Source organism: Lepisma saccharinum, chromosome 24 (assembly GCF_977018435.1).
Source record: "Lepisma saccharinum chromosome 24, izLepSacc3.1, whole genome shotgun sequence".
NCBI classification, from domain to species: Eukaryota; Metazoa; Arthropoda; class Insecta; order Zygentoma; family Lepismatidae; genus Lepisma; species Lepisma saccharinum.
The window spans coordinates 39,170,156-39,192,302 of NC_139252.1; the positions used below are offsets into that span (position 1 = coordinate 39,170,156).

The 22,147-nt window shown below is 40.0% G+C and overlaps 1 protein-coding gene across 1 annotated transcript in view; it reads left to right on the forward strand.

Moving 5' to 3' along the window:
* Positions 1-22,147, forward strand: part of LOC145977918 (venom allergen 5-like) — a 119,439-nt gene that overhangs the window by 95,267 nt on the left and 2,025 nt on the right. Inside the window, exons 5-7 of the mRNA XM_083110233.1 lie at positions 13,829-14,013; positions 16,735-16,835; positions 21,640-21,734. Coding sequence (XP_082966359.1) covers positions 13,829-14,013; positions 16,735-16,835; positions 21,640-21,734 — 381 coding nt within the window. The remainder of the gene's footprint in view (positions 1-13,828; positions 14,014-16,734; positions 16,836-21,639; positions 21,735-22,147) is intronic.

Sequence of the window (22,147 nt, forward strand, 5' to 3'; positions counted from 1 at the left end):
ACGATGAACGTTGATTAAATTAAACGGGTGAAGAGTGGTTGCAAAGAAACACTCATGCAAAGGCCAGGGCTCGAGCCCGGATCCTTCAGTAACGTGATCGTGAGATGGGAAATTAGGGAAATCAAGCAATGCAAAATTTTTGAAAAAACATTAATCATATATAAGGGTGGTATTTCAAAAATTCAATTAAAAATTACTACTCAGGAAAAATGCAGTTTGCTTTACAGATACCCGCGTATCCGAATGGTTAGCGCCTTCCTCTCATCTTTGTTGTCGGCTGACCTCCGTGGGGGAGTGCAAGTGGTCCCCGATCGGTACACGATGGAGGCATATAGTGATTCGGATCCCACATTAAACTATAGGTCTAGTCCCGATTAGCCTTTCTGTGTATAAAGTGGACTTAAAACATCATATCAACCATCAAATCAACCAACCGTGGGGGAGTTGTTACCACAGCGCGCTACGACAGCAGGAGTTCCGGATTCGAACCCCTACCTGGACATGGGTGTTCTTTGTGTTTGTCCCTTCATTAATTTTGTCGTAGCATCTTCGCGATTAACGAAATGTGTATAAAAAAAAGCAAATCAAATCATTCATTGATTTATTGTTTGATTTGGTTTATTTTACTTCGCTTCTCGCGAAGACGATACGATAAAATTGATGAAGGGACACACAAAGAGCACCCATTGCCAAGCCGAGATTCGAACCCGGCATCTCTGGCTCAGTAGTAAAATCAAATCGTTTTTGATATTCGAAGGTGGGTGGAAGTTACGTGTACAATTTTTTGTAGTCATCTCTAACTTTGCAATTTTTCCTGTCTTTGACGTTCTTCTTTTAGGAATACTGGGCCCTAAAAGGGGGGGGGGGGATTATGGGCCACAGCAACTCCCGTTGAGCACGCCACTCATTCCTGCCCGAAGTGTCGACGTCACCGCGGGTCACTGTGTTTGGACAAGAAGCGGCAACTGTAAAATCCCTCCTCCTCGAAGCAGCCAGCACGGAAACAGGATTTTGTCACAATAACCGTTGTACGCTGTGAATGTGGGCCGGTTTTTAGCGTCATTACTGATTGCGAGAAAACTTCGGGATTCTGGATGGATTTGAAAAAATGAATGTTCATTCAAGCAAAACTCACTCATTGTTCCATCATTTCATTTTGTGCAATAATGTAAATATATGAAGACTTATATTATGTACCAGAAGCATATATGACGCACATGTAAGTTTTCATATGTATTGTATTACTGATTTTGTGCAAGCTAGGCCTACTCCACCTCGTTTTCAAACATTTTCTGCAACGCCATGTTTGATTTAGAGATTTCATATACGTGGGTTGTAAATAAAGTAGTGGCAACACTGTCAGGAAAAGGTAATGACACCGTGCATGTGCTATCAGGCAGTAAGCAATGTCAGTTTGGAGCCATGCTGGTGTGAGGAGTGCCAAAAGTGGTCATTGCAGCGAGTGCTGTTGTGTATGTAGGAGGTTGAAATGAACACCATTTTCTGTACTGCTCTAAAACATGTTTACAAAGGTAGAACAGTGATTGTGGATGAAAATCCAGGTTGGAACATGGCAAAAAAGCACAAGAATGTGATCAAAACTTGCATGAATCTTGAAGCAACAATAACTAGCCTTACCTGATGGTTGCACAATGGTGACAATATCGGGAACCCAGCATGATGCAATTCTCCTCATGTTGAGGTTGTTCTCACCGACGCATCGCAACCTCCTAAAGAAATGCACTTACCCAATATTCAACCATCAGATACGTCTAGGTATTGTTGCTACAGGCATCATGCGAGTCTTGCTGACGTTGTCGTGAATTTTTTCCACAGGCATCCTGGACTTTGATCCGTAATCAATGTTCTACCTTTGTAAACATGTTTTAGAACAGTGCAGAAAATGGTGTTCATTTCAACGTCGTACATACACCACAGCACTCAATGCACCGACCCAAACTGACATTGCTCACTGCCTGATAGCACATGCTCGGTATTATTACCTTTTCCTGACAGTGTTGCCACGTATTCTACATCAGTTTCCGTTCGCCCAACACATTTTATGTTAAATTATTATAACAGTCACAACACTGTATTTTTGATGTAATAACTTTCATGGTACGGCTTCAGAACTTTCCACACATGCACTCGTACTCATCTTATTAGAGTTGCCTGTACAATACATTAGACTTCCCATGTATATTGCTAGGTGAGCCCGGATCCACTTTATGCCGGAAAAACTATGAAGTTATCAATACAGCAGAAAAGTAATTAATTGCAGCGTTTGAAAGGTTATCTTTACCTTACGCTAAATGGATTTCTTCGTTTCGGGTTTTGTGAACCATAACGCAAAACCGAAGCCATCACATAAGTCGATAGCGAGATTCAGCAGAATGTAAAGTCTGAATTTGGCTATTGCCTTGACTTGTGTAGGGATTACTCCACGGAGTACACATCACTTGTAAGTAAAGTCGCGGCTATTATAGGCGCAAGGACGCAGTGCCCCCCCCCCCCGTTATTTTTGCACCCCCACTATGCTCCAGTTTTGGCACCATATCGCCGCCACTGTCTAACTAAATTCACTGCAAAGTAACGTAAGCTCCAATTTTCATATAAATAATTATAAACTTTTATTATAATAAGCGTTTAATTTTGTAGACATCATTTTGATTAACCCTGTATATAATTAATTCAATGTACATGATCAGAAGCAACATTTCAAGTTATTTAAAGAAGTTCACACGATTGACTAGGACCTCTGGTTTCGTAACGCGTTACTGTAACCACTATGCCACGGAGAAGGGCAATTACTCTACTTAGATACATGACATTTTATATTAATGTCAGTTCACATGTCAACACAATGAAACTAATGGATACTTGACATTTGTTAAAAACGACGCTTAAATAATAAATATCAAATATCCATTAGTTTCAATGTATATGCGAGTATACACAATAATAGTGCAATGTATTTGACAAGGAACATTTAATTACGAGAAAAATTGAGGTTGTAACACCTCAATCTCCTCAAACAATCACGTGACATCATACTGACAGTTCCCATGTATATTATCCAGTTCCCTCATGACATTTGCCCATTTAAACCTTATCTTCTCTTTTACAAGTTTGCCGACCAAATGCTAAGGATCTAGACAATCTGTTTTCGTAAAGTTGCATTTGATGGCATTACACGTCATAAGACCTTGTGTAAATACATTTCGCGTTCGGAAATTCCGTGAGTGATTTACAAGCATACGAAGGCTAGGAACAAGCTCGAGGTTCCAGAACCCACCACCAGGGGGTCGACACGAAGTCTAGAACGCCCGCCGCTCGTGATTGAATTTCAAGGCACGTTCAGACGGTGGCATGGGGAAATCCTGGAGTATGTGCTGCCTGGAAATTCAGCTCCATCTAGCAGGAACGTAAACAACATCTTCTTCTGATAATAATCATTTAATTTTTAGTTAGGTGTTGTTTTGAGATTTGAAGGTAGCTAACAGGTTAGTCATGAATGGAAACACAATATTTGTGGCAAAAGGCAAGATTGTGGCAATTTCTACTGTGTAAGGGTGGTTGGAGCTTCGGTAATGGCCTCAAGCGTGCATTTGCGACATTTCGATGAGACTGGAAGTCGTGAGAGGGTCAGGTGAACCTGAAAATTATAAACAACAACTTGCTGGCCAATAACGTATATCTACCTGTGCTGCTCGCTTTCTTTCTCCGTGATTGTAAACAAATGAACAACGAGTGTGGAAACCACGTGACCTAGTCACCAACTATCTGTACTGCACGCTTGGCGCTTTCGAACTGTAGGTGACGTGACGTCACTTCCGCCAAGACCATACTTCAAGTCTGCACTTCGGACAGAGCCTTAGAAAGAAAGAGAAAAGCGTATTGTTTTGATAATCGACAACAGCAAGAAAGTTCACTTCATTTAGTATTCCGACAGAATAACCGAGTGAATAGTGGGTGTAAAATGCGAGAACAGTGGGTTTTTTTTGTTCTTTTTCTTTTTACTACCACTTAATCCAAAGAATAATTGGTTCGAAGACTTTCAGAATTCCAAAAATTATTATCACGCAACGTAAGCATAATAAAATTCCATGTTAACCTTCAAATAATTTTCTTGACTGAGGTTTGCAAATTTAACAACAAAATAGAACAACTACTAATTTCAGTATAATACGGTACGAAATGTGACCACCAAAAAAAAAAATCTGGTGGTAAACGTAGGCTATACCAGTTTCGCAAACATATCCTGCTCTCTCCTTCTACCACCCCTCCCCTTTCTACATGTTCCCATTTATCTCTATATACCATTCTTTCTCGGTTCGTGTTAATTCTCTCTCTCTCTCTCTGTCTCTCTCTCTGTCTCTCTCTCTTCAAATCTTCTTAGCTGATTTCATTGTTCGAATTCTGTCTAAGCCCCGCGACAGGTTAAAGCCTGAATCACACGGAACTTGATATCCAGTAGGAATGTTCTAGTTTTCGCCTCACACGGTACTTGTTACACCGTACTTGTCGATAGTCTTTCGTTCCCATAATGGCGGCCGCGCGAGATGTAAACAACGTATCACTTCACACTTTTAAAATACGATAACTATTCAACCGAGAGGAATATCGCTTCGTATTAAATGGTTTTAGGTAGAGAAGAATGGCGCTGATAAAATACATACTTTACAACGTTTACTAAACACGTATGGAATAATATTTTAACTTTTTCAATTGTAAACACCGTACACTCACCATAGACGGTGTAAGTCGACATGCCTTTCGTGCTGTATGCACTCGGAAACCACAGACAAAAAACGCTACTTTGCAAACTCACAGATTATCTTCACATGGCGAAACTTTGCTCTGATTGGCTGTTGCACAGAATCTAGTGGAAGAAAGTTAGTAGCAATTAGAACATGTCCTATTCCTCAAAACTAGTCAAGCAGTCAGCCAGGCGGCCATGATTTCTACCTAGAAAGTCAGTTCAGGGCCAACTAGGGCATTCCTACTAGAAATCCAGTTCCGTGTGATAGGGGCTTAAGTTTGAAGCAGGTTTTATGTATTAACCACATACATCAGAACGGCGCTCAGCATCTCCCGTGCCAGTCTTGCCTCAACCGCCGAGCTGTTCATGTCACAGACAATGAGAAAATCCACAGTATTGCAACGGAACTATATTCTGCGCGCACGTTTGGGTCTATTTATGCGAAAAGTTACTGCAAACTTAACCTGTCGCGGGGCTTAGATCTTCGTCAGTTCCCCATTCCTTCGATGCTCCTATTTCCCTGGCATCAATGTTCCTCTTCCCCTTTCCTTCTTCTCCCCATGTTACTCTCGCCCTGAACCGTGAAAATATTTGGTTTAGATGCCTTCCTCTTCTCTCCTAAAATGACGAAAGTGTCTCCGGATATGTGTCATTATGAAAAATATGAACATGTTATTCAATAGTTGCCAAAAGTACTAATTGATTTGAAACAATATGCATATTACAGGTAATAGACACGTGCTTGTTTTTTATGTATTTTTACTGGAATATTTTTCTTCGAGGAAAACAGTGCTAAGGAAAATCATGCCAATGTTGTAGTCCCAAATTTTTCAGATATACGCTAAGTTTCGTGAACAGGGCCTGAAGTGAAAAATGTTAGCTGGAGGCATGTTTGGGTCCAGCCTTGGGGTTAGCTGGGGAGGGGGTGCTCCTGTGGTTTAACATGGCGAGACAGATGGGGGATGCTTTGCGAAAATTTCGCCAGCTGGGGGGAGACACCTCCCCTGCATCCTCCCTCACTTCCAGCACTGTTCGTGAGGCTTCAAGAGAAGAGCGTGTTTCCATTAACTTTGGAATATATTTTCATTAAACATATGCATAAAGTCATGTTGACTTCTGCAAAAAATCCGTTGATAGTAGAATATTAATGATGATGATATACCCATAATTAGCATAAAATTAGCTGTGTGACAAGAAGGTATTTTTAAACGCGTATTTTAATGATTGCATTTGAGCGTAAGGGCAGTACAGCAGGCCCGTACCCAGGATATTTTTGAGGGAGGGACCAGGTAGGTATTTATAAATAAGTATATCTAGGGGGTTCGAACAAAGTGTATCATAATTATTATAATAATAAATAGTATAATAATAATAATAATAATAATAATAATATATGTTTCAATTAATGCGTTAATATAATTTATAGGTCTTTTCATAATGCATAAATTAATTAATACTATCCTGTTATTATTACGTGAATAGGTAAAAAGAAGGTATAAAGAATAGAGATATAGCATTACGTATTCATTATCTAACTTACGTGTAGGTAAGACCGCCAAATCGAAAGTGTGGAACAAAGAGAAGATTCGAAATGTTGTGGGGTTGATTGAATTAGGATATTTTATGTCACTTTTCTGCCAAGTCTAATCGCAACGATGAGGATGAGTGACGATATGCTGAAATTGATAGAATAAAATAATTGGTGATACGTATCATATAATTTATATACAGAACAGAGAACATGTCTAAATATGAGTTAACCAAAAACAAAAAACGAGACGTTTTAGCATAAAGGCTGCTTCGAAAAATGTCGTGACTGGCATTAAAAAGAATGGACTGTCCCAACTAAATTGGGACGAATAATGGACTGTCCCAACAAAATCTGGACGAATAATGGACTGTCCCAACAAAATCGGGACGAATAATGGACTGTCCCAACTAAATCGGGACGAATAATGGACTGTCCCAACTAAATCGGGACGAATAATGAACTGTCCCAACTAAATCGGGACGATTTGATTTAGTTTATTTTACTTCGCGTTTTGTGCCTCTTGGTTTGATTGATTGATTGATTTAGTTTTATTTTACTTCGCGTTTTGTGCCTTTTGGCTAATTTGCGAAGATGGGGATGAGTGATGAAATGATGAAATTGATGAATGGACATTCACAAACAACCAAGCCCGACCGGGATTCGAACCCGGGACCCTTGGCGTCGCAGCGCGATGTGCTAACCACTCGGCCACAGGGTCGGGCTTAGTGTTGTCCACGGGACGAGACGGGACAGGCTTTTAAAAATTCGAGACGAGACGAGATTGACCATGTGTCATGAGACAAACGAATATTTTCGAGACGAGACAGCATTTCCACGAGACTTCCACGAGACGAGACAGGCCAAAGTCTTGTCTCGTGAGCAACACTAGTCGGGCTAAATCGGGACGAATAATGGACTGTCCCAACTAAATCGGGACGAATAATGGACTGTTCCAACAAAATCGGGACGAATAATGGACTGTCCCAACTAAATCGGGACGAAATATGGATTGTCCCAACTAAATCGGGATGAATAATGGACTGTCCCAACTAAATTGGGACGAATAATTTATTTTGGAATTTAAGCCAAAAGTTTGAGTTGGTGTTTTAAGTCCACTTTATGCACAGTAAGGCTAATCGGGACTGGACCTACAGTTTAAAGTGGGATCCGAACCACTTGTGCCTCCACCGGGTATCGAACCCGGGACCCCTCGATTACAAGGTAATGACGCTACCACTGCGCCGGACTGTCCCAACAAAATCTGGACGAATAATGGACTGTCCCAACAAAATCGGGTCGAATAATGGACTGTCCCAACAAAATCGGGACGAATAATGGACTGTCCCAACTAAATCGGGACGAATAATGAACTGTCCCAACTAAATCGGGACGATTTGATTTAGTTTATTTTACTTCGCGTTTTGTGCCTCTTGGCTAATTTGCGAAGATGGGGATGAGTGATGAAATGATGAAATTGATGAATGGACATTCACAAACAACCAAGCCCGACCGGGATTCGAACCCGGGACCCTTGGCGTCGAAGCGCGATATGCTAACCACTCGGCCACAGGGTCGGGCTAAATCGGGACGAATAATGGACTGTCCCAACAAAATCGGGACGAATAATGGACTGTCCCAACAAAATCGGGACGAATAATGGACTGTCCCAACTAAATCGGAACGAATAATGGATTGTCCCAACTAAATCGGGATGAATAATGGACTGCCCCAACTAAATCGGGACGAATAATGGACTGTCCCAACTAAATCGGGACGAATAATGGACTGTCCCAACAAAATCGGGACGAATAATGGACTGTCCCAACTAAATCGGGACGAATAATGGACTGTACCAACAAAATCGGGACGAATAATGGACTGTCCCAACTAAATCGGGACGAATAATGGACAGTACAAACTAAATCGGGACGAATAATGGACTGTCCCAACTAAATCGGGACGAATAATGGACTGTCCCAACTAAATCGGGACGAATAATGGACTGTCCCAACAAAATCGGGAAGAATAATGGACTGTCCCAACTAAATCGGGACGAATAATGGACTTTCCCAACAAAATCAGGACGAATAATGGACTGTCCCAACTAAATCGGGACGAATAATGGACTGTCCCAACTAAACGGGACGAATAATGGACTGTCCCAGCAAAATCGGGACGAATAATGGACTGTCCCAGCAAAATCGGGACGAATAATGGACTGTCCCAACTAAATCGGGACGAATAATGGACTGTCCCAACTAAATCGGGACGAATAATGGACAGTCCCAACTAAATCGGGACAAATAATGGACTGTCCCAACAAAATCGGGACGACTGGTAGCCTTGCATCAATGGTTATAAAACTAAAACTACTCAATATTGCAGTCTGAAGAATTCTGGAGTCTTCCCAAAAAAAAATATGCAATGACAAATTCGAAATTTTAACAAATTTGAAAAATCGTCAATGTTCATTTCGTAGGTTCACATTAAAATATTTCATAGGTCGAGGGGGGAGGGGACATGGCCCCCACTGGCCCCTCTTCTGCAGTACAGCATGTTATTGTATTTCATGTGTTTGATATTGTTCTTTAAATTGATTGAATTGTTGTTTAAGTCCACTTTATGCACAGAAAGGATAATCGGGACTGGACCTACAGTTTAAAGTGGGATCCGAACCACTGTGCCCTGTGCCTTCACCGGGTATCGAATTGAACCCGGGACCCCTTGATTACAATATGACGACGAAGGTTTCGAAGTAATCTCCATCAGCATCCAACACCTTTTGCCAACGTTCCTGCAGCTGCACAATACCATGCTGATAAAACTCGGCGGTCTTGGTTGCAACCAAATCCGTTAGTGCGTTCCGCAGGTCTCCCTCATTTGCGAAGGATCTCCCACGGAGGTGGTAGTCGAGGGAGCGGTAATCTGTTCGTGCAAGGTCCGGTGAATATGGTGGATGGCACAGTGTCTCCCAGCCGAGTTGCTGAAGGGTCTCCCGGGTCCTCTTTGCCACATGTGGCTTGGCATTGTCGTGCAGGAACAGCACACCCTTGCGATTTACCAATGCCGGCTCCTTCTGCCGCAATGCACGGTGCACCCTTTGCAACTGCTGAGAGTAGAGGTCAGCAGTGATGGTCTGACCAGGTGAAAGGAGCTCGTAATGCACCACTTGCCGACAATTCCACCATACAGAGAGAATAACCTTTCGTGGGTGCAGAGGTGGTCTTCAGGTGTGAGGAACAGGGTCACGTGGCGACAACCAATGTCTGGTACGCTTGGGAGTGTCATAGAGGACCCACTTTTCGTCACCAGTGAGCAAGCGATCAAATATGGGTGTGTTCAGGTGCCGAGTGAGCAAGAACAAACAGGCTGTCACTCGTTGTTCCTTGTTGGCTGCCGACAATGTGTGGGGTACCCACTTGCTTAACTTGTATGACTTCCCTATCCCATGCAGGTGCAGTCTGACTGTTTCAGTGGAAACGTGGAACCTTTCTGCAAGTTCATCACACGTTAGACCACTGTCCTCCTCGATGGCTGCTTTCAGGGTCTCGTCATCCAACACATGTGGTCGTCCACTGCGAGGTTCATCCGAAAGGCTCACAACTCCAGAACGGAATTTCTGGAACCAATGCCTGGCAGGTGACTTGATACGGCAGCTGACAGGCCCACTTTAAAGTCATACCCCAAACACACGCAAACAAGCTGCTTCGATACCTCCATTTCTCTTCGCCACTGGACGAGCTACGACTGCTGTGTGTGCGCAACGTGACTGTAGCCTATTACTGACAGTCGATGGTCAGACTAACTCCCGATCGCTTGGCAGGCACGTGCGTTATTTCGTTTCCTCTCTGTGAACGCATAATTAATGAGACGTCAAAAACTGCAAGAACTTTTTTCGTTACCTTGTATTTGTCTACTCCATATTTATTATCTTTCAATTGATTGATTTATTGAGTTTGTATTTTAAGTCCATAGTGAATAGTAAGGCTAATCAGGATTGGACCTACAGTTTAAAGCGGGATGCGGGATCCGAACCACAATGTGCCTCCACGAACAGAGGCGCAACCATGAATTTTTGTGGGGGGCAAGCAAAAATGAGGATAAAAATACCGATAATAATATCAATAACACATCTATGCTGTTATTATTATCTATATTTTTTTCAAAACGTTTAATTTCATATTAATAATGGAAATCAAGCCCTAAACTGTATTTTTGAAAGACAGAAAATGCATGATAAATACATTCGGAATATAATTATTATTTTTACAAATAACATGTATAACTTTCATGTACAGCATATGTTTTGCCCATACGCAACATGGAGCGACGTAAAATAAGAAAATACATGCAACACGCAACACTAAATTGTGTATGTATTCAAAGTTTCTTTAACGCATATATGTACACCTGTTCAAGCGGCTCCGGCGCCCACCCACCGTCGTATAAACTGGATACCTGGAGAAAACTCTGGGGCCTGGGGGTAAAGGCGGCCAGATTAAGACAATGTTGAGCCCTAACTTCACATCCTCTATACACCTTCATGGCGTGGTGCATAGCATAGAGAAGCACTTTACTTTTTACATACCGGTACGTATATTATTTAAATACATAATCAATTCATCCACCTCGTAATAAAGCAACAGCAAAAAGTGTATGAATTGTCTCTGAAATATGCACGGTCCTTTCCTTCCAAACAATTATTCATGCATTTAAGACAAAATCAATAAAGAGATGTCTTACTTGTTTCTCTGGTAATTTACAATGAATTACTGAAAACAAAGAGAAAGTACGAGTAAAGCCAGCAAGAAATTTTTTAGATTCAATTAGTTGCAAACTGAAAATCCTTTTGATTTAATAGGGCACAAATAATTTCACGAGGTGCCAAAGCATTCTCTCTTTTACAACTTTTTAAATTTAGATTGTTTGGCTCGGCACCCAGGCCGACTCCCCTCGACCTCAGCTATGGCTGTGAACTTTACAAGGCTAAGGAAAGCAGGCATTGCGAGCGAAGCGATCAAGAAAATTTTACGAAATATATTTTTATTTGCATATAATTTGGAACTGAGAGGGGCAATTGCTCCTCTATGCCTCCTGCAGATGCCCTTGCAGGCGCCCAATGTTCCCCCCCTTGCCCCCTTAGAATTGCTTTCTTTCCAAGGTTTGGGGCCCCTGTGGTTGCGCCACTGGTATCGAACCCGGGACTCCTTGATTACAAGGCAACGACGTTTTACTACGCTATAACCAGAGAATATACGGCATATGCCGTTGTATACCTTCGACTACAGCCCTGACTGATAACACTCAAACAAAAAATAAGAGAAAAACTTATAAACTCGTCTGTGCCGATGTTGTCTCTCGCTTCAAGCTTCCTACCTTTCAGAAAACGATTCTAGCATTGACATTATTTACATCACAAAACATGCCATTAAACTCTTTGCTCACAAGAATAAGTAAATTTAACGATAAATCACAAGAAAGACAACGCGGACAGGTTTTAACTTGAACGTCATCCGATTGAGTTTCTCGATCTCAAGTGTATAATCGATATTCGATCTTCGATATGTTCACCATCGAAAAGGTAGCACACTGATTCCTGAACAGGATCTCCCTTTTCACACCAAGATGGACCTCAATTCGCACCATTCGCACTCGTCAATAAATGTAAAGTTAAAAAAAAGTAAAGTGCTCCCCTGTGCTTTGCACCACGCCATGAAGGCGTATATAAAACCAAAGCGAGTGAGAGCCTGAGCAAATATTTGTTATATATGTTATGTATTCCAAAATAAAATTATTTTTATGCCTGCCAAAGATGTTTTTATCCCCCTCAAAGAAAATGAGATTGAAACCAAATATTATACCATTCCTTAATTATGTAACAAACACAACTGGAAAATAATTCGTGTCCATTAATGATCCAGTCATCAAACATTTCCTCTCCAAAAAGTATGTAACCTTGTAGATTAAAGAACACCATTCAGGAACTGACCAACCTTACTGAGTCGAAACAACAGGAGGATGTTTTCCACTTAATTTTTCATGGAATAGTTCTGATGTTTTACATGTGTCTAAAATGTTCACAAGAAACTTGAAGGTAGATGACATGGACATTACGTTTAAACTTGGCAATATAAATTTGGTCAAGTTTTTCGGTGTTACTAATTAGTTCGATAGCTCTTTTTGTGTATGAGCTTGGATTTCCTTAGAATATAAATATACTATGTATATTGATTTGTATTCTTGCTGTACTCTCCTTTCTTTTCATCCTTATATCCGTTTAAAATTAACGTCCCCTCTCTTCTATGTTGGGTTAGTGTGGTGCATGTCCAAGGTAATCATCAGAAGATGAGAGGAGTAACCCCTCTTCCTCCAAACTCACTTCTAGAAAGGTGTCTATGAGCATATCCTTCAGCTTTTATTTACATCTATGTAAAGAACAAACAATTCCTACCTGTACAAGGAAAAGTAAATTGATTTATATGTATATTTAATGCTACAGTAAAAAATAAATTACACACACACACAAAAAAGAAACATTTTCAGAACATCTGATGATTTCATCATCATACTTTAGAAAGGCTGCATTCAATGGTGGACCAAGGAGCTTGCATTGGTTCAACTTTTCTAGAAATAGAAAGAACTAACTCTCTAGCCTTCTTAAACCTGAAGGTTCATGGCTGCAGCAACACAGGCCTTCCATCTGTCCCTATCCTGAGCAAGATCTATATACTCTTTTCCATCCCTGCCGATTTCCTTTAGGTCCATCTCAACGTTATCCCTCCAACTTCGTCTAGGCCTTCCTACAGGTCTCTTACCATCAGGTTTCCCAACAAGAATCCTGTAAACTCTTCTTTCCTCTCCCATTCGTGCCACATGGCCTGCCCACCTAAGTCTTCTTGATTTAATCATTCTAATAATATTTGGACATGAATACAAATTATGTAGTTCTAAATTATGTAACCTTCTCCACTCACCCGTCTCCTCATCCCTTTTAGGTCCAAATATTAAACCAGAAGACAAAAGTTTATGAAGAGAAAAGTAACATGCATTTTAATATCATTTTCATTTGTTAGTATTACTCCTAAGTACGCGAATTTGGAAACTGGTTCAAACGAGTTGTTTTCAATAATTAGATTTTGATTATTATCTAGCACTTGGTTTTGGCCTGTAAGCATATATTTAGTTTTCTCTTTGCCAACTTCCAAACCTATGTGTTTAGCTGCTTTGAAAAATATTTTAGCATTATTCTTAATTGTATTTATATAATCCCCTAATAAGTCTACATCATCTGCATATGCTAACAACTGAGTCACACCGTTTAATTTCGGTCCTTCGTTAGTTTCCTTTACCTTCCTAACAGCATATTCTAAGGCAAAATTAAAGAGCAATGGAGATAATGAATCTTGTTGCTTTAACCCATCATGAATTGTAAATTTGTCAGACACCAAAAGTTAGAGCAAGACAATCATATCACTCATTATGTATTATTGGGTATCTTGAATATTACAATATGAGTTTGGTTATTCTGTTTCCAGCAAGATTCACTGTTGGTCAGAATGTAGCTGTAACGTGGACATATAAGGATCCTAGCCCAGCTGGCCCAGGGCCAGATTTTCAAAGGCAAATAGAAGACTGGTTTGACGAAGTAATGAGATATGGGTTCAGGAGAAATGATGTTGAACACTACAGGTATAGTCACCGTACCGGACATTATTCACAAGTAAGTAATGCTGGTTTGTTTCTTTGTGTTTTTCTTATTTAACATCACTATTATGCCACTTTGTCGAATCATGACAATAAGGTGAATTATTATATGAAATCTATTTAGGGACATAAAGCAACCATACCCAGAGAAGGACCTAAACATGAAACCTTCAGTGGCAAGATCGTTAGTCAATCACTCAACAAGCTTGGCCACCAAATTGCTTATTTGTAAGAATTAACCTGTGAATACTGGTTAATTGATAATTGAAGGGCTCGGATGTAAAACATGGTAAGTGACAATTTTGTTATTTTTGAGTCACAAAGTAAAATGTGCCATCCTTCAATTTTCGAGTGAAATTGCCATGTCATACAATTTGCATTGGACTCAGTGAAGCCTTCTGAAATTGGTAACACAACACAAAAACAATTTATCTGCAGTATAGCTTCTAATAACCATTTTTCTTAATGAACTTAGAAATTACCAGAATGTCACTTACCATCTTTTACACACAAGCCCTTCAATTGTATACATGACATTCACAAATTACCTGACATTGTCATAAGTAATATACAGTAAACCATGATTGTTTAACATAATCTTTCTGTGTGCATACAGCTTGTCAGTTTACCTACCGTTGTTTATTTCTAAATTTTCTCTCCTGTTTGATATATGGTATTAATCAGTGATGATGTGACTGAGGCTGGGACATCTGCCCCCAAAGCAGACAAAAAAATAAATAAATACTTAAATAAATACTCTTTTAGCCCAAATATGTAAACTTTGTATGGTACACTCATGTGCAAAACTTAAGAATAATGTGAAATTACATAGAAAACATGTTGAGAAATAGTGGTAAATGCATGTAGTGTTTCCGAATACGAGTCCTTGACTGTGTGCTACATGTGATTCCTGAAGTTACCGCTTGGTGGCACTGTATACACCTGTTGCAGTCGGGTATGTGCCAAGCACTGTTTCAACATGCCAGTAGTTGTGTTTGATACGTCACAGACAGCGTACACACAGCAGTAGTGTTGGCCAGATTGTCAGTGCACGTGTAGGAGAATGGCGCAGAGATGATTTCATGCATGGAAGAATCGTCGGACAACTGGAGAGGGGCCAGATGCAGTTGGAAGTGTCCCATGAACTGGCTGTCCCCCAGAGTGTCATCTCAAGGGTCTGGCAACAATTCCAACGATGAAAATGTCACTCGGAGGTTTGGCGGAGACCGTCCAAGGAGTACCACCATCCAAGAGGACCGTTTCTTACGAACAGCCAGGCGCAATAGACACAACACCACCTCGGATCTCTGTAGAGATCTTGCAGCTGCTACAGGGACCAACATTTCAAGGTTTACAGTGTACAGACGGTTATCTGAGGAACACCTGTATGCCAGAAAACCAGCAAGGTGTGTTCCATTGTGTTCCAGGGAAAGAAGAGCCCATTTGAATTGGTCCAGTGAACATCACACATGGACCCAGGAGCAGTGGAATCAGGTCTTATTAACAGATGAATCCAGGTTCTGTGTTACCAGTGAATCACAACATGTCTTCATCTGGAGAGAACCTGGAACACGGTTCCGTCCAGCTAACATTACTGAGCTGGACCATCACAGCAGTGGCGGAATCATGATGTGCGGTGGGATCATCCTGGGGTCTCGCATGCCTCTGCATCTCTTCCCACGGGGTACCATCACAGGTGCGGTGTATCGGGATGACATCCTGGACCAGTTTATTCAACTATTTCGGGGTGCAGTTGGCCCTGAATTCATTCTGATGGATGATAATGCTCGTCCCCATCGAGCTGGCATAGTGGATGTGCACCTTGAGATTCAAGATATCAGACAATTCGATTGGCCCATTTGCTCACCAGACTTGAACCCAATACATGCATGGGACATGCTTGGCAGGTGAATTACACATCATCAAATGGCTCCAAGATCCATTCCCGAGCTCGGGGAGGCACTGGTCCAAGAATGGCAAGCCATACCCAGCCACTTCTTGATAACCTCCTCCTCAGCATGCACTTGCATTGTGGTGCATGTCTTGCAGTGTGGGGAGATCACACTCACTATTCATGTCCCCGTTTCCTGGACTAACCCATGGGTACATTTCCTGACTTTCACACCCCTTTGCATTTTTGTCCCCATTACCCAGTCTGTACCTTTTCTCACACTGTTTTCACTCTGATACCATTTGCAATTCAACTTGGAATCCATATATATGGTTCTCGATTTCCCCGTGATAAATACCTTCAATCGAATTATCCCTAACTTATGCACATGAATGTATTTAGCAGAACATTATTTATGACTGCACCCCAGAAAATATTCCTACTACTTTTTTTTCTGGTGTTAATAGTAAAATCAGTTATTAATACTAACATTGATATGTCAATGCTCAATATCAAAATCATTATAAGATCTTTCTTTAAGCAAAGTGCATAACTATATTACCCAAACAAATGCAGAACGATGTTTAGATAATATACACATTCCTGACCCATGAGCAATTGATTTGGTCTTTGAATTTAAAATATCTAGAGGATGTACTGTGATCAAATCATTCAATATCCTAAATACAAGACACATATTATTTTAGGAAAATATATTCTCAAAGCCTAAGCAATTGTGAATTGGTTAGTGTAATGAGTTACCAATTCTTGAATTGGTTCATTCTTCATAAATGTTGCAAATATATGTGAATGGTAATAACAGCTAAGATTTATTTCTTTTCACAGCTTGTGTGGAGTGACACGTTTTTGGTAGGTTGCGGTTATTCATATTTCCGTGACAAGGAGCATGGATTCACCAAATTATATGTGTGCAATTATGGACCTGGGTAATTATATTAAAAATTACTTTGTAGTACTACTAAATGATTTGTCAATCAGTGCAATTCAGAATAAAAATTTGTTATTTTGATGTTTCAGGTTATCTCAACTTTCTTGGGAATGAATCTTGGTTCAAAAGGAAAAAAAAAAGATTTTGTATTAGATATTATTAGAATTCCTACTAGAACATTAGTTAGAATGTCCAGGTAGCTTCTTCTGCTGTATTAAATTGAAGCAAAATAAATGTCTGATTTTTGCATTGATTTCAGATTCAGTCAGTCAGTCTTTATCACAGCATTCCTTTCTATTTACATGAACTTGTAATATGACTTTTAAAGCCCTATCTCTTCTCATTCAGCTGTATATTTAATATTTTGTTGCTTATTATTATTATCTTACATACGGCACAAAGATGAATGAATGCAAATTCAGGTCAGTATATTCTACAAGTTCCAACTTGACCGTTGGGCTCTCAACGCCACCACCAACAACAAAGCTTGGGTATACTCCAGGATTTCACTATTGGGAAAAAGGTATAACTGGGCCAGTTCCCCATCAAAAGAGCAAATGACAGTACACACCTGCGTCAGAAAAAAACAACTATGTCGTTTAAATGGCCACTGCCATTGCCAAAGCTTGCTGTACCTCTATTGATAAAGTCAATGACCTCTGCATGTTATGCTTATTTCGTGCTGTTGTGCCAGAACTTTCTCACAGTGGAAGGGGGGGGGGGGGATTAAGGTGCAGGTTGCGCCAATGAGATTTTCGGGGGGAATTTTTCCCTTCAAATAATATGAAATTCAACATTTATACAGGGTTATTCACAATGATGGATACACTTTCATTCATGTACATTTCCTTGAATATACATTGAATATGAATAATATACATACAAGAGAGAGGGGAAGGTCTAAAGTTTCGAATACTACCGCTAGAGCGCAGTTGCGTAACCAACCACTCGAGTGCGCATGCTCGTGCCACCAAGGACCCTTCAGTCCAGTTCCGAGTAAGATGGCCACCGAGCAGCAGAAGGTTTTCTGCGTTCTTGAGTTCGGCAAAACTGGATCGGCAACAGCAGTGAAGCGAGCATTCCGTCTTCGATTCGGCATAGAACCACCAATTAGGAGGAGCATATACCGTTGGTTTAACCAATTTTTAGCAAACTGGATGTCTGCAAAGGAAAAAGCACGGGCCGACTGCGTGTGTCAGAGGAGGATGTGAGACGAATTGAAAGCAGTTTTGTGCGCAGTCCTAGAAAGTCAACTAATGCAGCTAGCAGAGAACTTGGAATACCTCAAGCAACTGTATGGCGAGTATTGAGACGCCGTTTCTCAATGAAGCCCTTCCTCACCGATGGATAGGTCGCATAGGAAATGAAGACCTGGCTCTTCTGTCGGTGGCCCCCGAGATCTCCTGATCTGACACCATGTGACTTTTCCTGTGGGGGTATGTCAAACAAGCCGTGTACGTACCACCTCTACCACAAACTCTGGCCAACCTGCAGAACCGTATCACAGCTGCAGTGAACTCGGTTACACAAGAGATGCTTATTTATGTGTGGCATGAGTTCGACTACCGCTTAGATGTTTGCCGAGCAGCAGTCGGCGGCCATATTGAACATCTGTAACCTCTATTGTAAGATTGTAAACTTTAGACTTTCCTCTCTCTCTTGTATGTATATTATTAATATGTAATGTATATTCAAGGAAATATACATGAATGAAAGTGTATCCATCATTTTGAATAACCCTGTATATTTATCCAAAACATATGTAAAAATTTTACACCTTAAATGCACCATATTTAATCCATTAAATGAAGAAAAGAAAGTGTTTAAGGGTATTATAGAAGGAGTGGGTGGGAGAAATATCCACTTCCAAAATATTAGGCCTTATTTTACACGTGGGTTCTGGGGGGATTCTGAATTAAACGTTGGGGGACAGTATCCAACCCTAGGTCTTACATTATGACGGGTATTTTAGTTAGGGGGGATTTAGTATTAAATTTAAAGGGGGAGATAGGAAGCTTTTGATAAAGTGTTAAATCTTAGATTGTCAAGGGATTTCTGTAGTGGAGAGAGAGTTCGAACATTAAATTTTGGAGACTGTATTTAGCGATATGGTATTCACACGTTTTCGACCCCGAACGTGCCAAAGAAGCTGGAAGAGACTAATTATCTCTGAATCCTAAGAAAGTATTGACATCCCATCAATATTCTTGAAAGCCTGCAAAGAGATGGATGTAAAAATTTTCTTGCTCGCTTCACTCGCAATATTGTGTTGCAAGAATTAGTGTTTGTTTGGTGCTTTACTTAGGTGAATGTGAAGTTTTATACTACAGGTGCATTACACGACATAATCGATATTCTCGATATTCATTAATAACATCATTTTTTTAAAATATAATGCTTATAGTTCAAATCACAAACCCTGACACCTTCTGTAAACAAAACCACCTGCACGCAGAAAGCATTGCAAACTCATAGAAGTAAAATAATCCACACGAAAATCCAGCGATGTTACAGGATTCATTACGTAAGGTAAAACAATGGCAAATTTGAAATATGGGATACGCTGCCGCAAATGACGTCTCACTTTAAACCCAATGCTCTTTCTTTTTTTACTTATTGCTTCACCTTTATGGTTAACTCTTTGCACCAGTAATCATTTCCCATAAATTTGGCTTCTTTCTTTGAATATATTTTACTTGCATTTTTTAGACAAAAAGATATAACATGGTAATGTATATTTCTAAGGATGATATAGATAGGAGTGTATTTGAAATTTGTTTGTACATTTTATGTAAATTGTATCTTATGTAAATAAAATATATAATGGGCATAAACAGCCATATGCATTGCTGTAAGTCCAATAAATATATTGATGATGATCAAAACAAGACAAAAAGTTCGTAAATTTATTGCGGTTGGAAACTTTGACAAGCATGCTAATAACGATTTTTGTTCCGCCAAATATAGTGCACTTCGTAAAATAACTTGGTGACATGGCAAGGCAAGATAAGTGTGAACATTTTGTAGTAATATAACTTTCAATGAGCTTAGAGATTTGTGTACATAATGATATTTTATAACATTGGTTATTTTCTAAAAATAATCATGTGAACAGCAAAGAAGTAGTGCAACTTAGTAATATTGCCTGACTTAGCCTTAGAAAAATAACATGCCGAGTTCTATGCATGCGGGAAAGTCTCCGTGTTCTCTGAGCTTGTTTTCAAAACACCAGCAAGGACAGCCTTTGAAAAGGGATGAGAAACAGATTCTACTTAATATTTATGTAACGTTCTGTCAGTAGTATCCTGAGAAACCAGTAAATGAAGTGGTTAAGTTGGTATCCCAGTGCAGTGGTGTATCAGTGTCTGCAGTTTTAAGGGTTATGAAAGAGAGAATGACCGGGAGAGTAACAATGTATGCGGCTGCATATTCGTCTGGTGTTTTGAGAACGGGTTCTCACATTCAGAGGCTCTTATATAAAATGAATAGGTGCGGCGAACTATGAGTGTAACAGCAGATGATCGCGGTCATGGATCAGCTGACGCGTAGTGATACATCGAATCGGTGAGACCATTTGTTTACAGAAGGTCTCAGGGATGGTGATTTAGACCTTAGTGTTGGTATACTGCTTAATTAAAGCAGGTGCATCATTTGGAACAAAAATACATCAAATCCGCATTTCTAACTTCTTGTCACAGGAAAATTTTACTTTAACAAGTTACATTTGCACTGAAGATAAAATCCACGTAATTATTGTTATGGGTTACGAAAATAATTATATTTACCCCAAGAAAATGGAGGGGAGGGTAATTTCTTTGAAGGAGGATCCGCATTACATTATCGCCCTGGGCTTTACTTTATGGGGATTACTATATGGTTTGAGTGCGTGAATAATATAATTTGGGGGGATGCATGACATGATTTTGGGGGGATTGCACCATTGGCCTTGGGGGGGATGGGCACCCCTAGTGCAAATGCATCGGTAAGAAAGTCCAAGTGACTCAGCACCGAATGGCAGGAAGCCAGTAAAGTTATGCTTTTGCACTAGAAGAGCAATACAGGTATAACACTTGTTTCAATTTGATTGTTGGTTTAAAAAATTACCCTTTGCTTCATAATGTGATTAACATTGATGAAAAGTAGGTTTTGGTTAATAACAAGAAACATGGATTTTTTTGTGGGTAAACCTAACTACTATGACACAGCATCCTTTTGAGGGTTAAGACTTGCCATGCAACTTTTCATTCGATGGAACATGGTTAGTGCACAGAACCTATTCACTGCTGTGTGCTGGCTTCCAGCCTTCCCAAAATTAAATCTCTACCACAAAAAAGATCTTGACAGATTGGTGGTGTTTTAATTAACTAATCCATCACACCTTCTTGGTGTGCGGTCTAAGGCATCAGGCTACAAGCCTCCTGGAGAAACTAACAACTTTTCTCTTGAGATTTCAGCCAGTCACCCACGATCGTGAGGAAATTGGGGAGTTACGAATGAGTACCATAACCTGGAAAACCTACAATGACTCTGCATTAATCATGCTGACCACACATCACCCCGATATTTTTAGTAAATGCAACCTGCACAACGATTCTTCTGAAAATGTAGGAATTCTAAAAAGCTTAAATTCTCCAGATTTTAGACTGTCATCTGACCCTTTGAAAGAAGACATTTTTTTGAAAAATAAATTACAGAGACCTCTTTTCTTGCAGCGTATAAACTGAAATAAGTCTTACTTTAGAGGATGTATCATCTTGACCTATCAGTTTCTTGTTATAAATAGATGTATTTTTTCCCCCCAGAGGTAACATACTCGGTGCACCACTCTATAAAACTGGTCAACCCAAATGCATTGACCCAGAACTTTCACCATCTTGGCGCTACAAAGGCCTCTGTGGTAAGTTGTTAATTTATATTTAGGAACCTTTGTGTTATTTTGCCAAAATTTGAATTTTCAAAAAATAAGTTTACATGAGCGACAGAATATACCTGCTTCAAAGAGACTTTTTAATTAAAAAACAAAAACTATTGTCAAATAAATTTCTTTCCTACTTAGGATATTGGATAGCAAAAGATTGTTTATCCCAGCTGATGAAACATCACTGTCAATATAAAAAAACTGATTTGTATGAAATGCTCCCTTATCTTCATTCACAAGTATGGTGGAAACGTGTAAAACTTCATATCATAAAACAGACTATGTACAAGTATTTTCTTATTTGAGTATTTTGCAACTCTTTCAATGGGGATTCCCTCGTGTGAGGTCTAGATTAAGCCTACGTAACTAATCACAGTGCTTGAAGTAGGAGG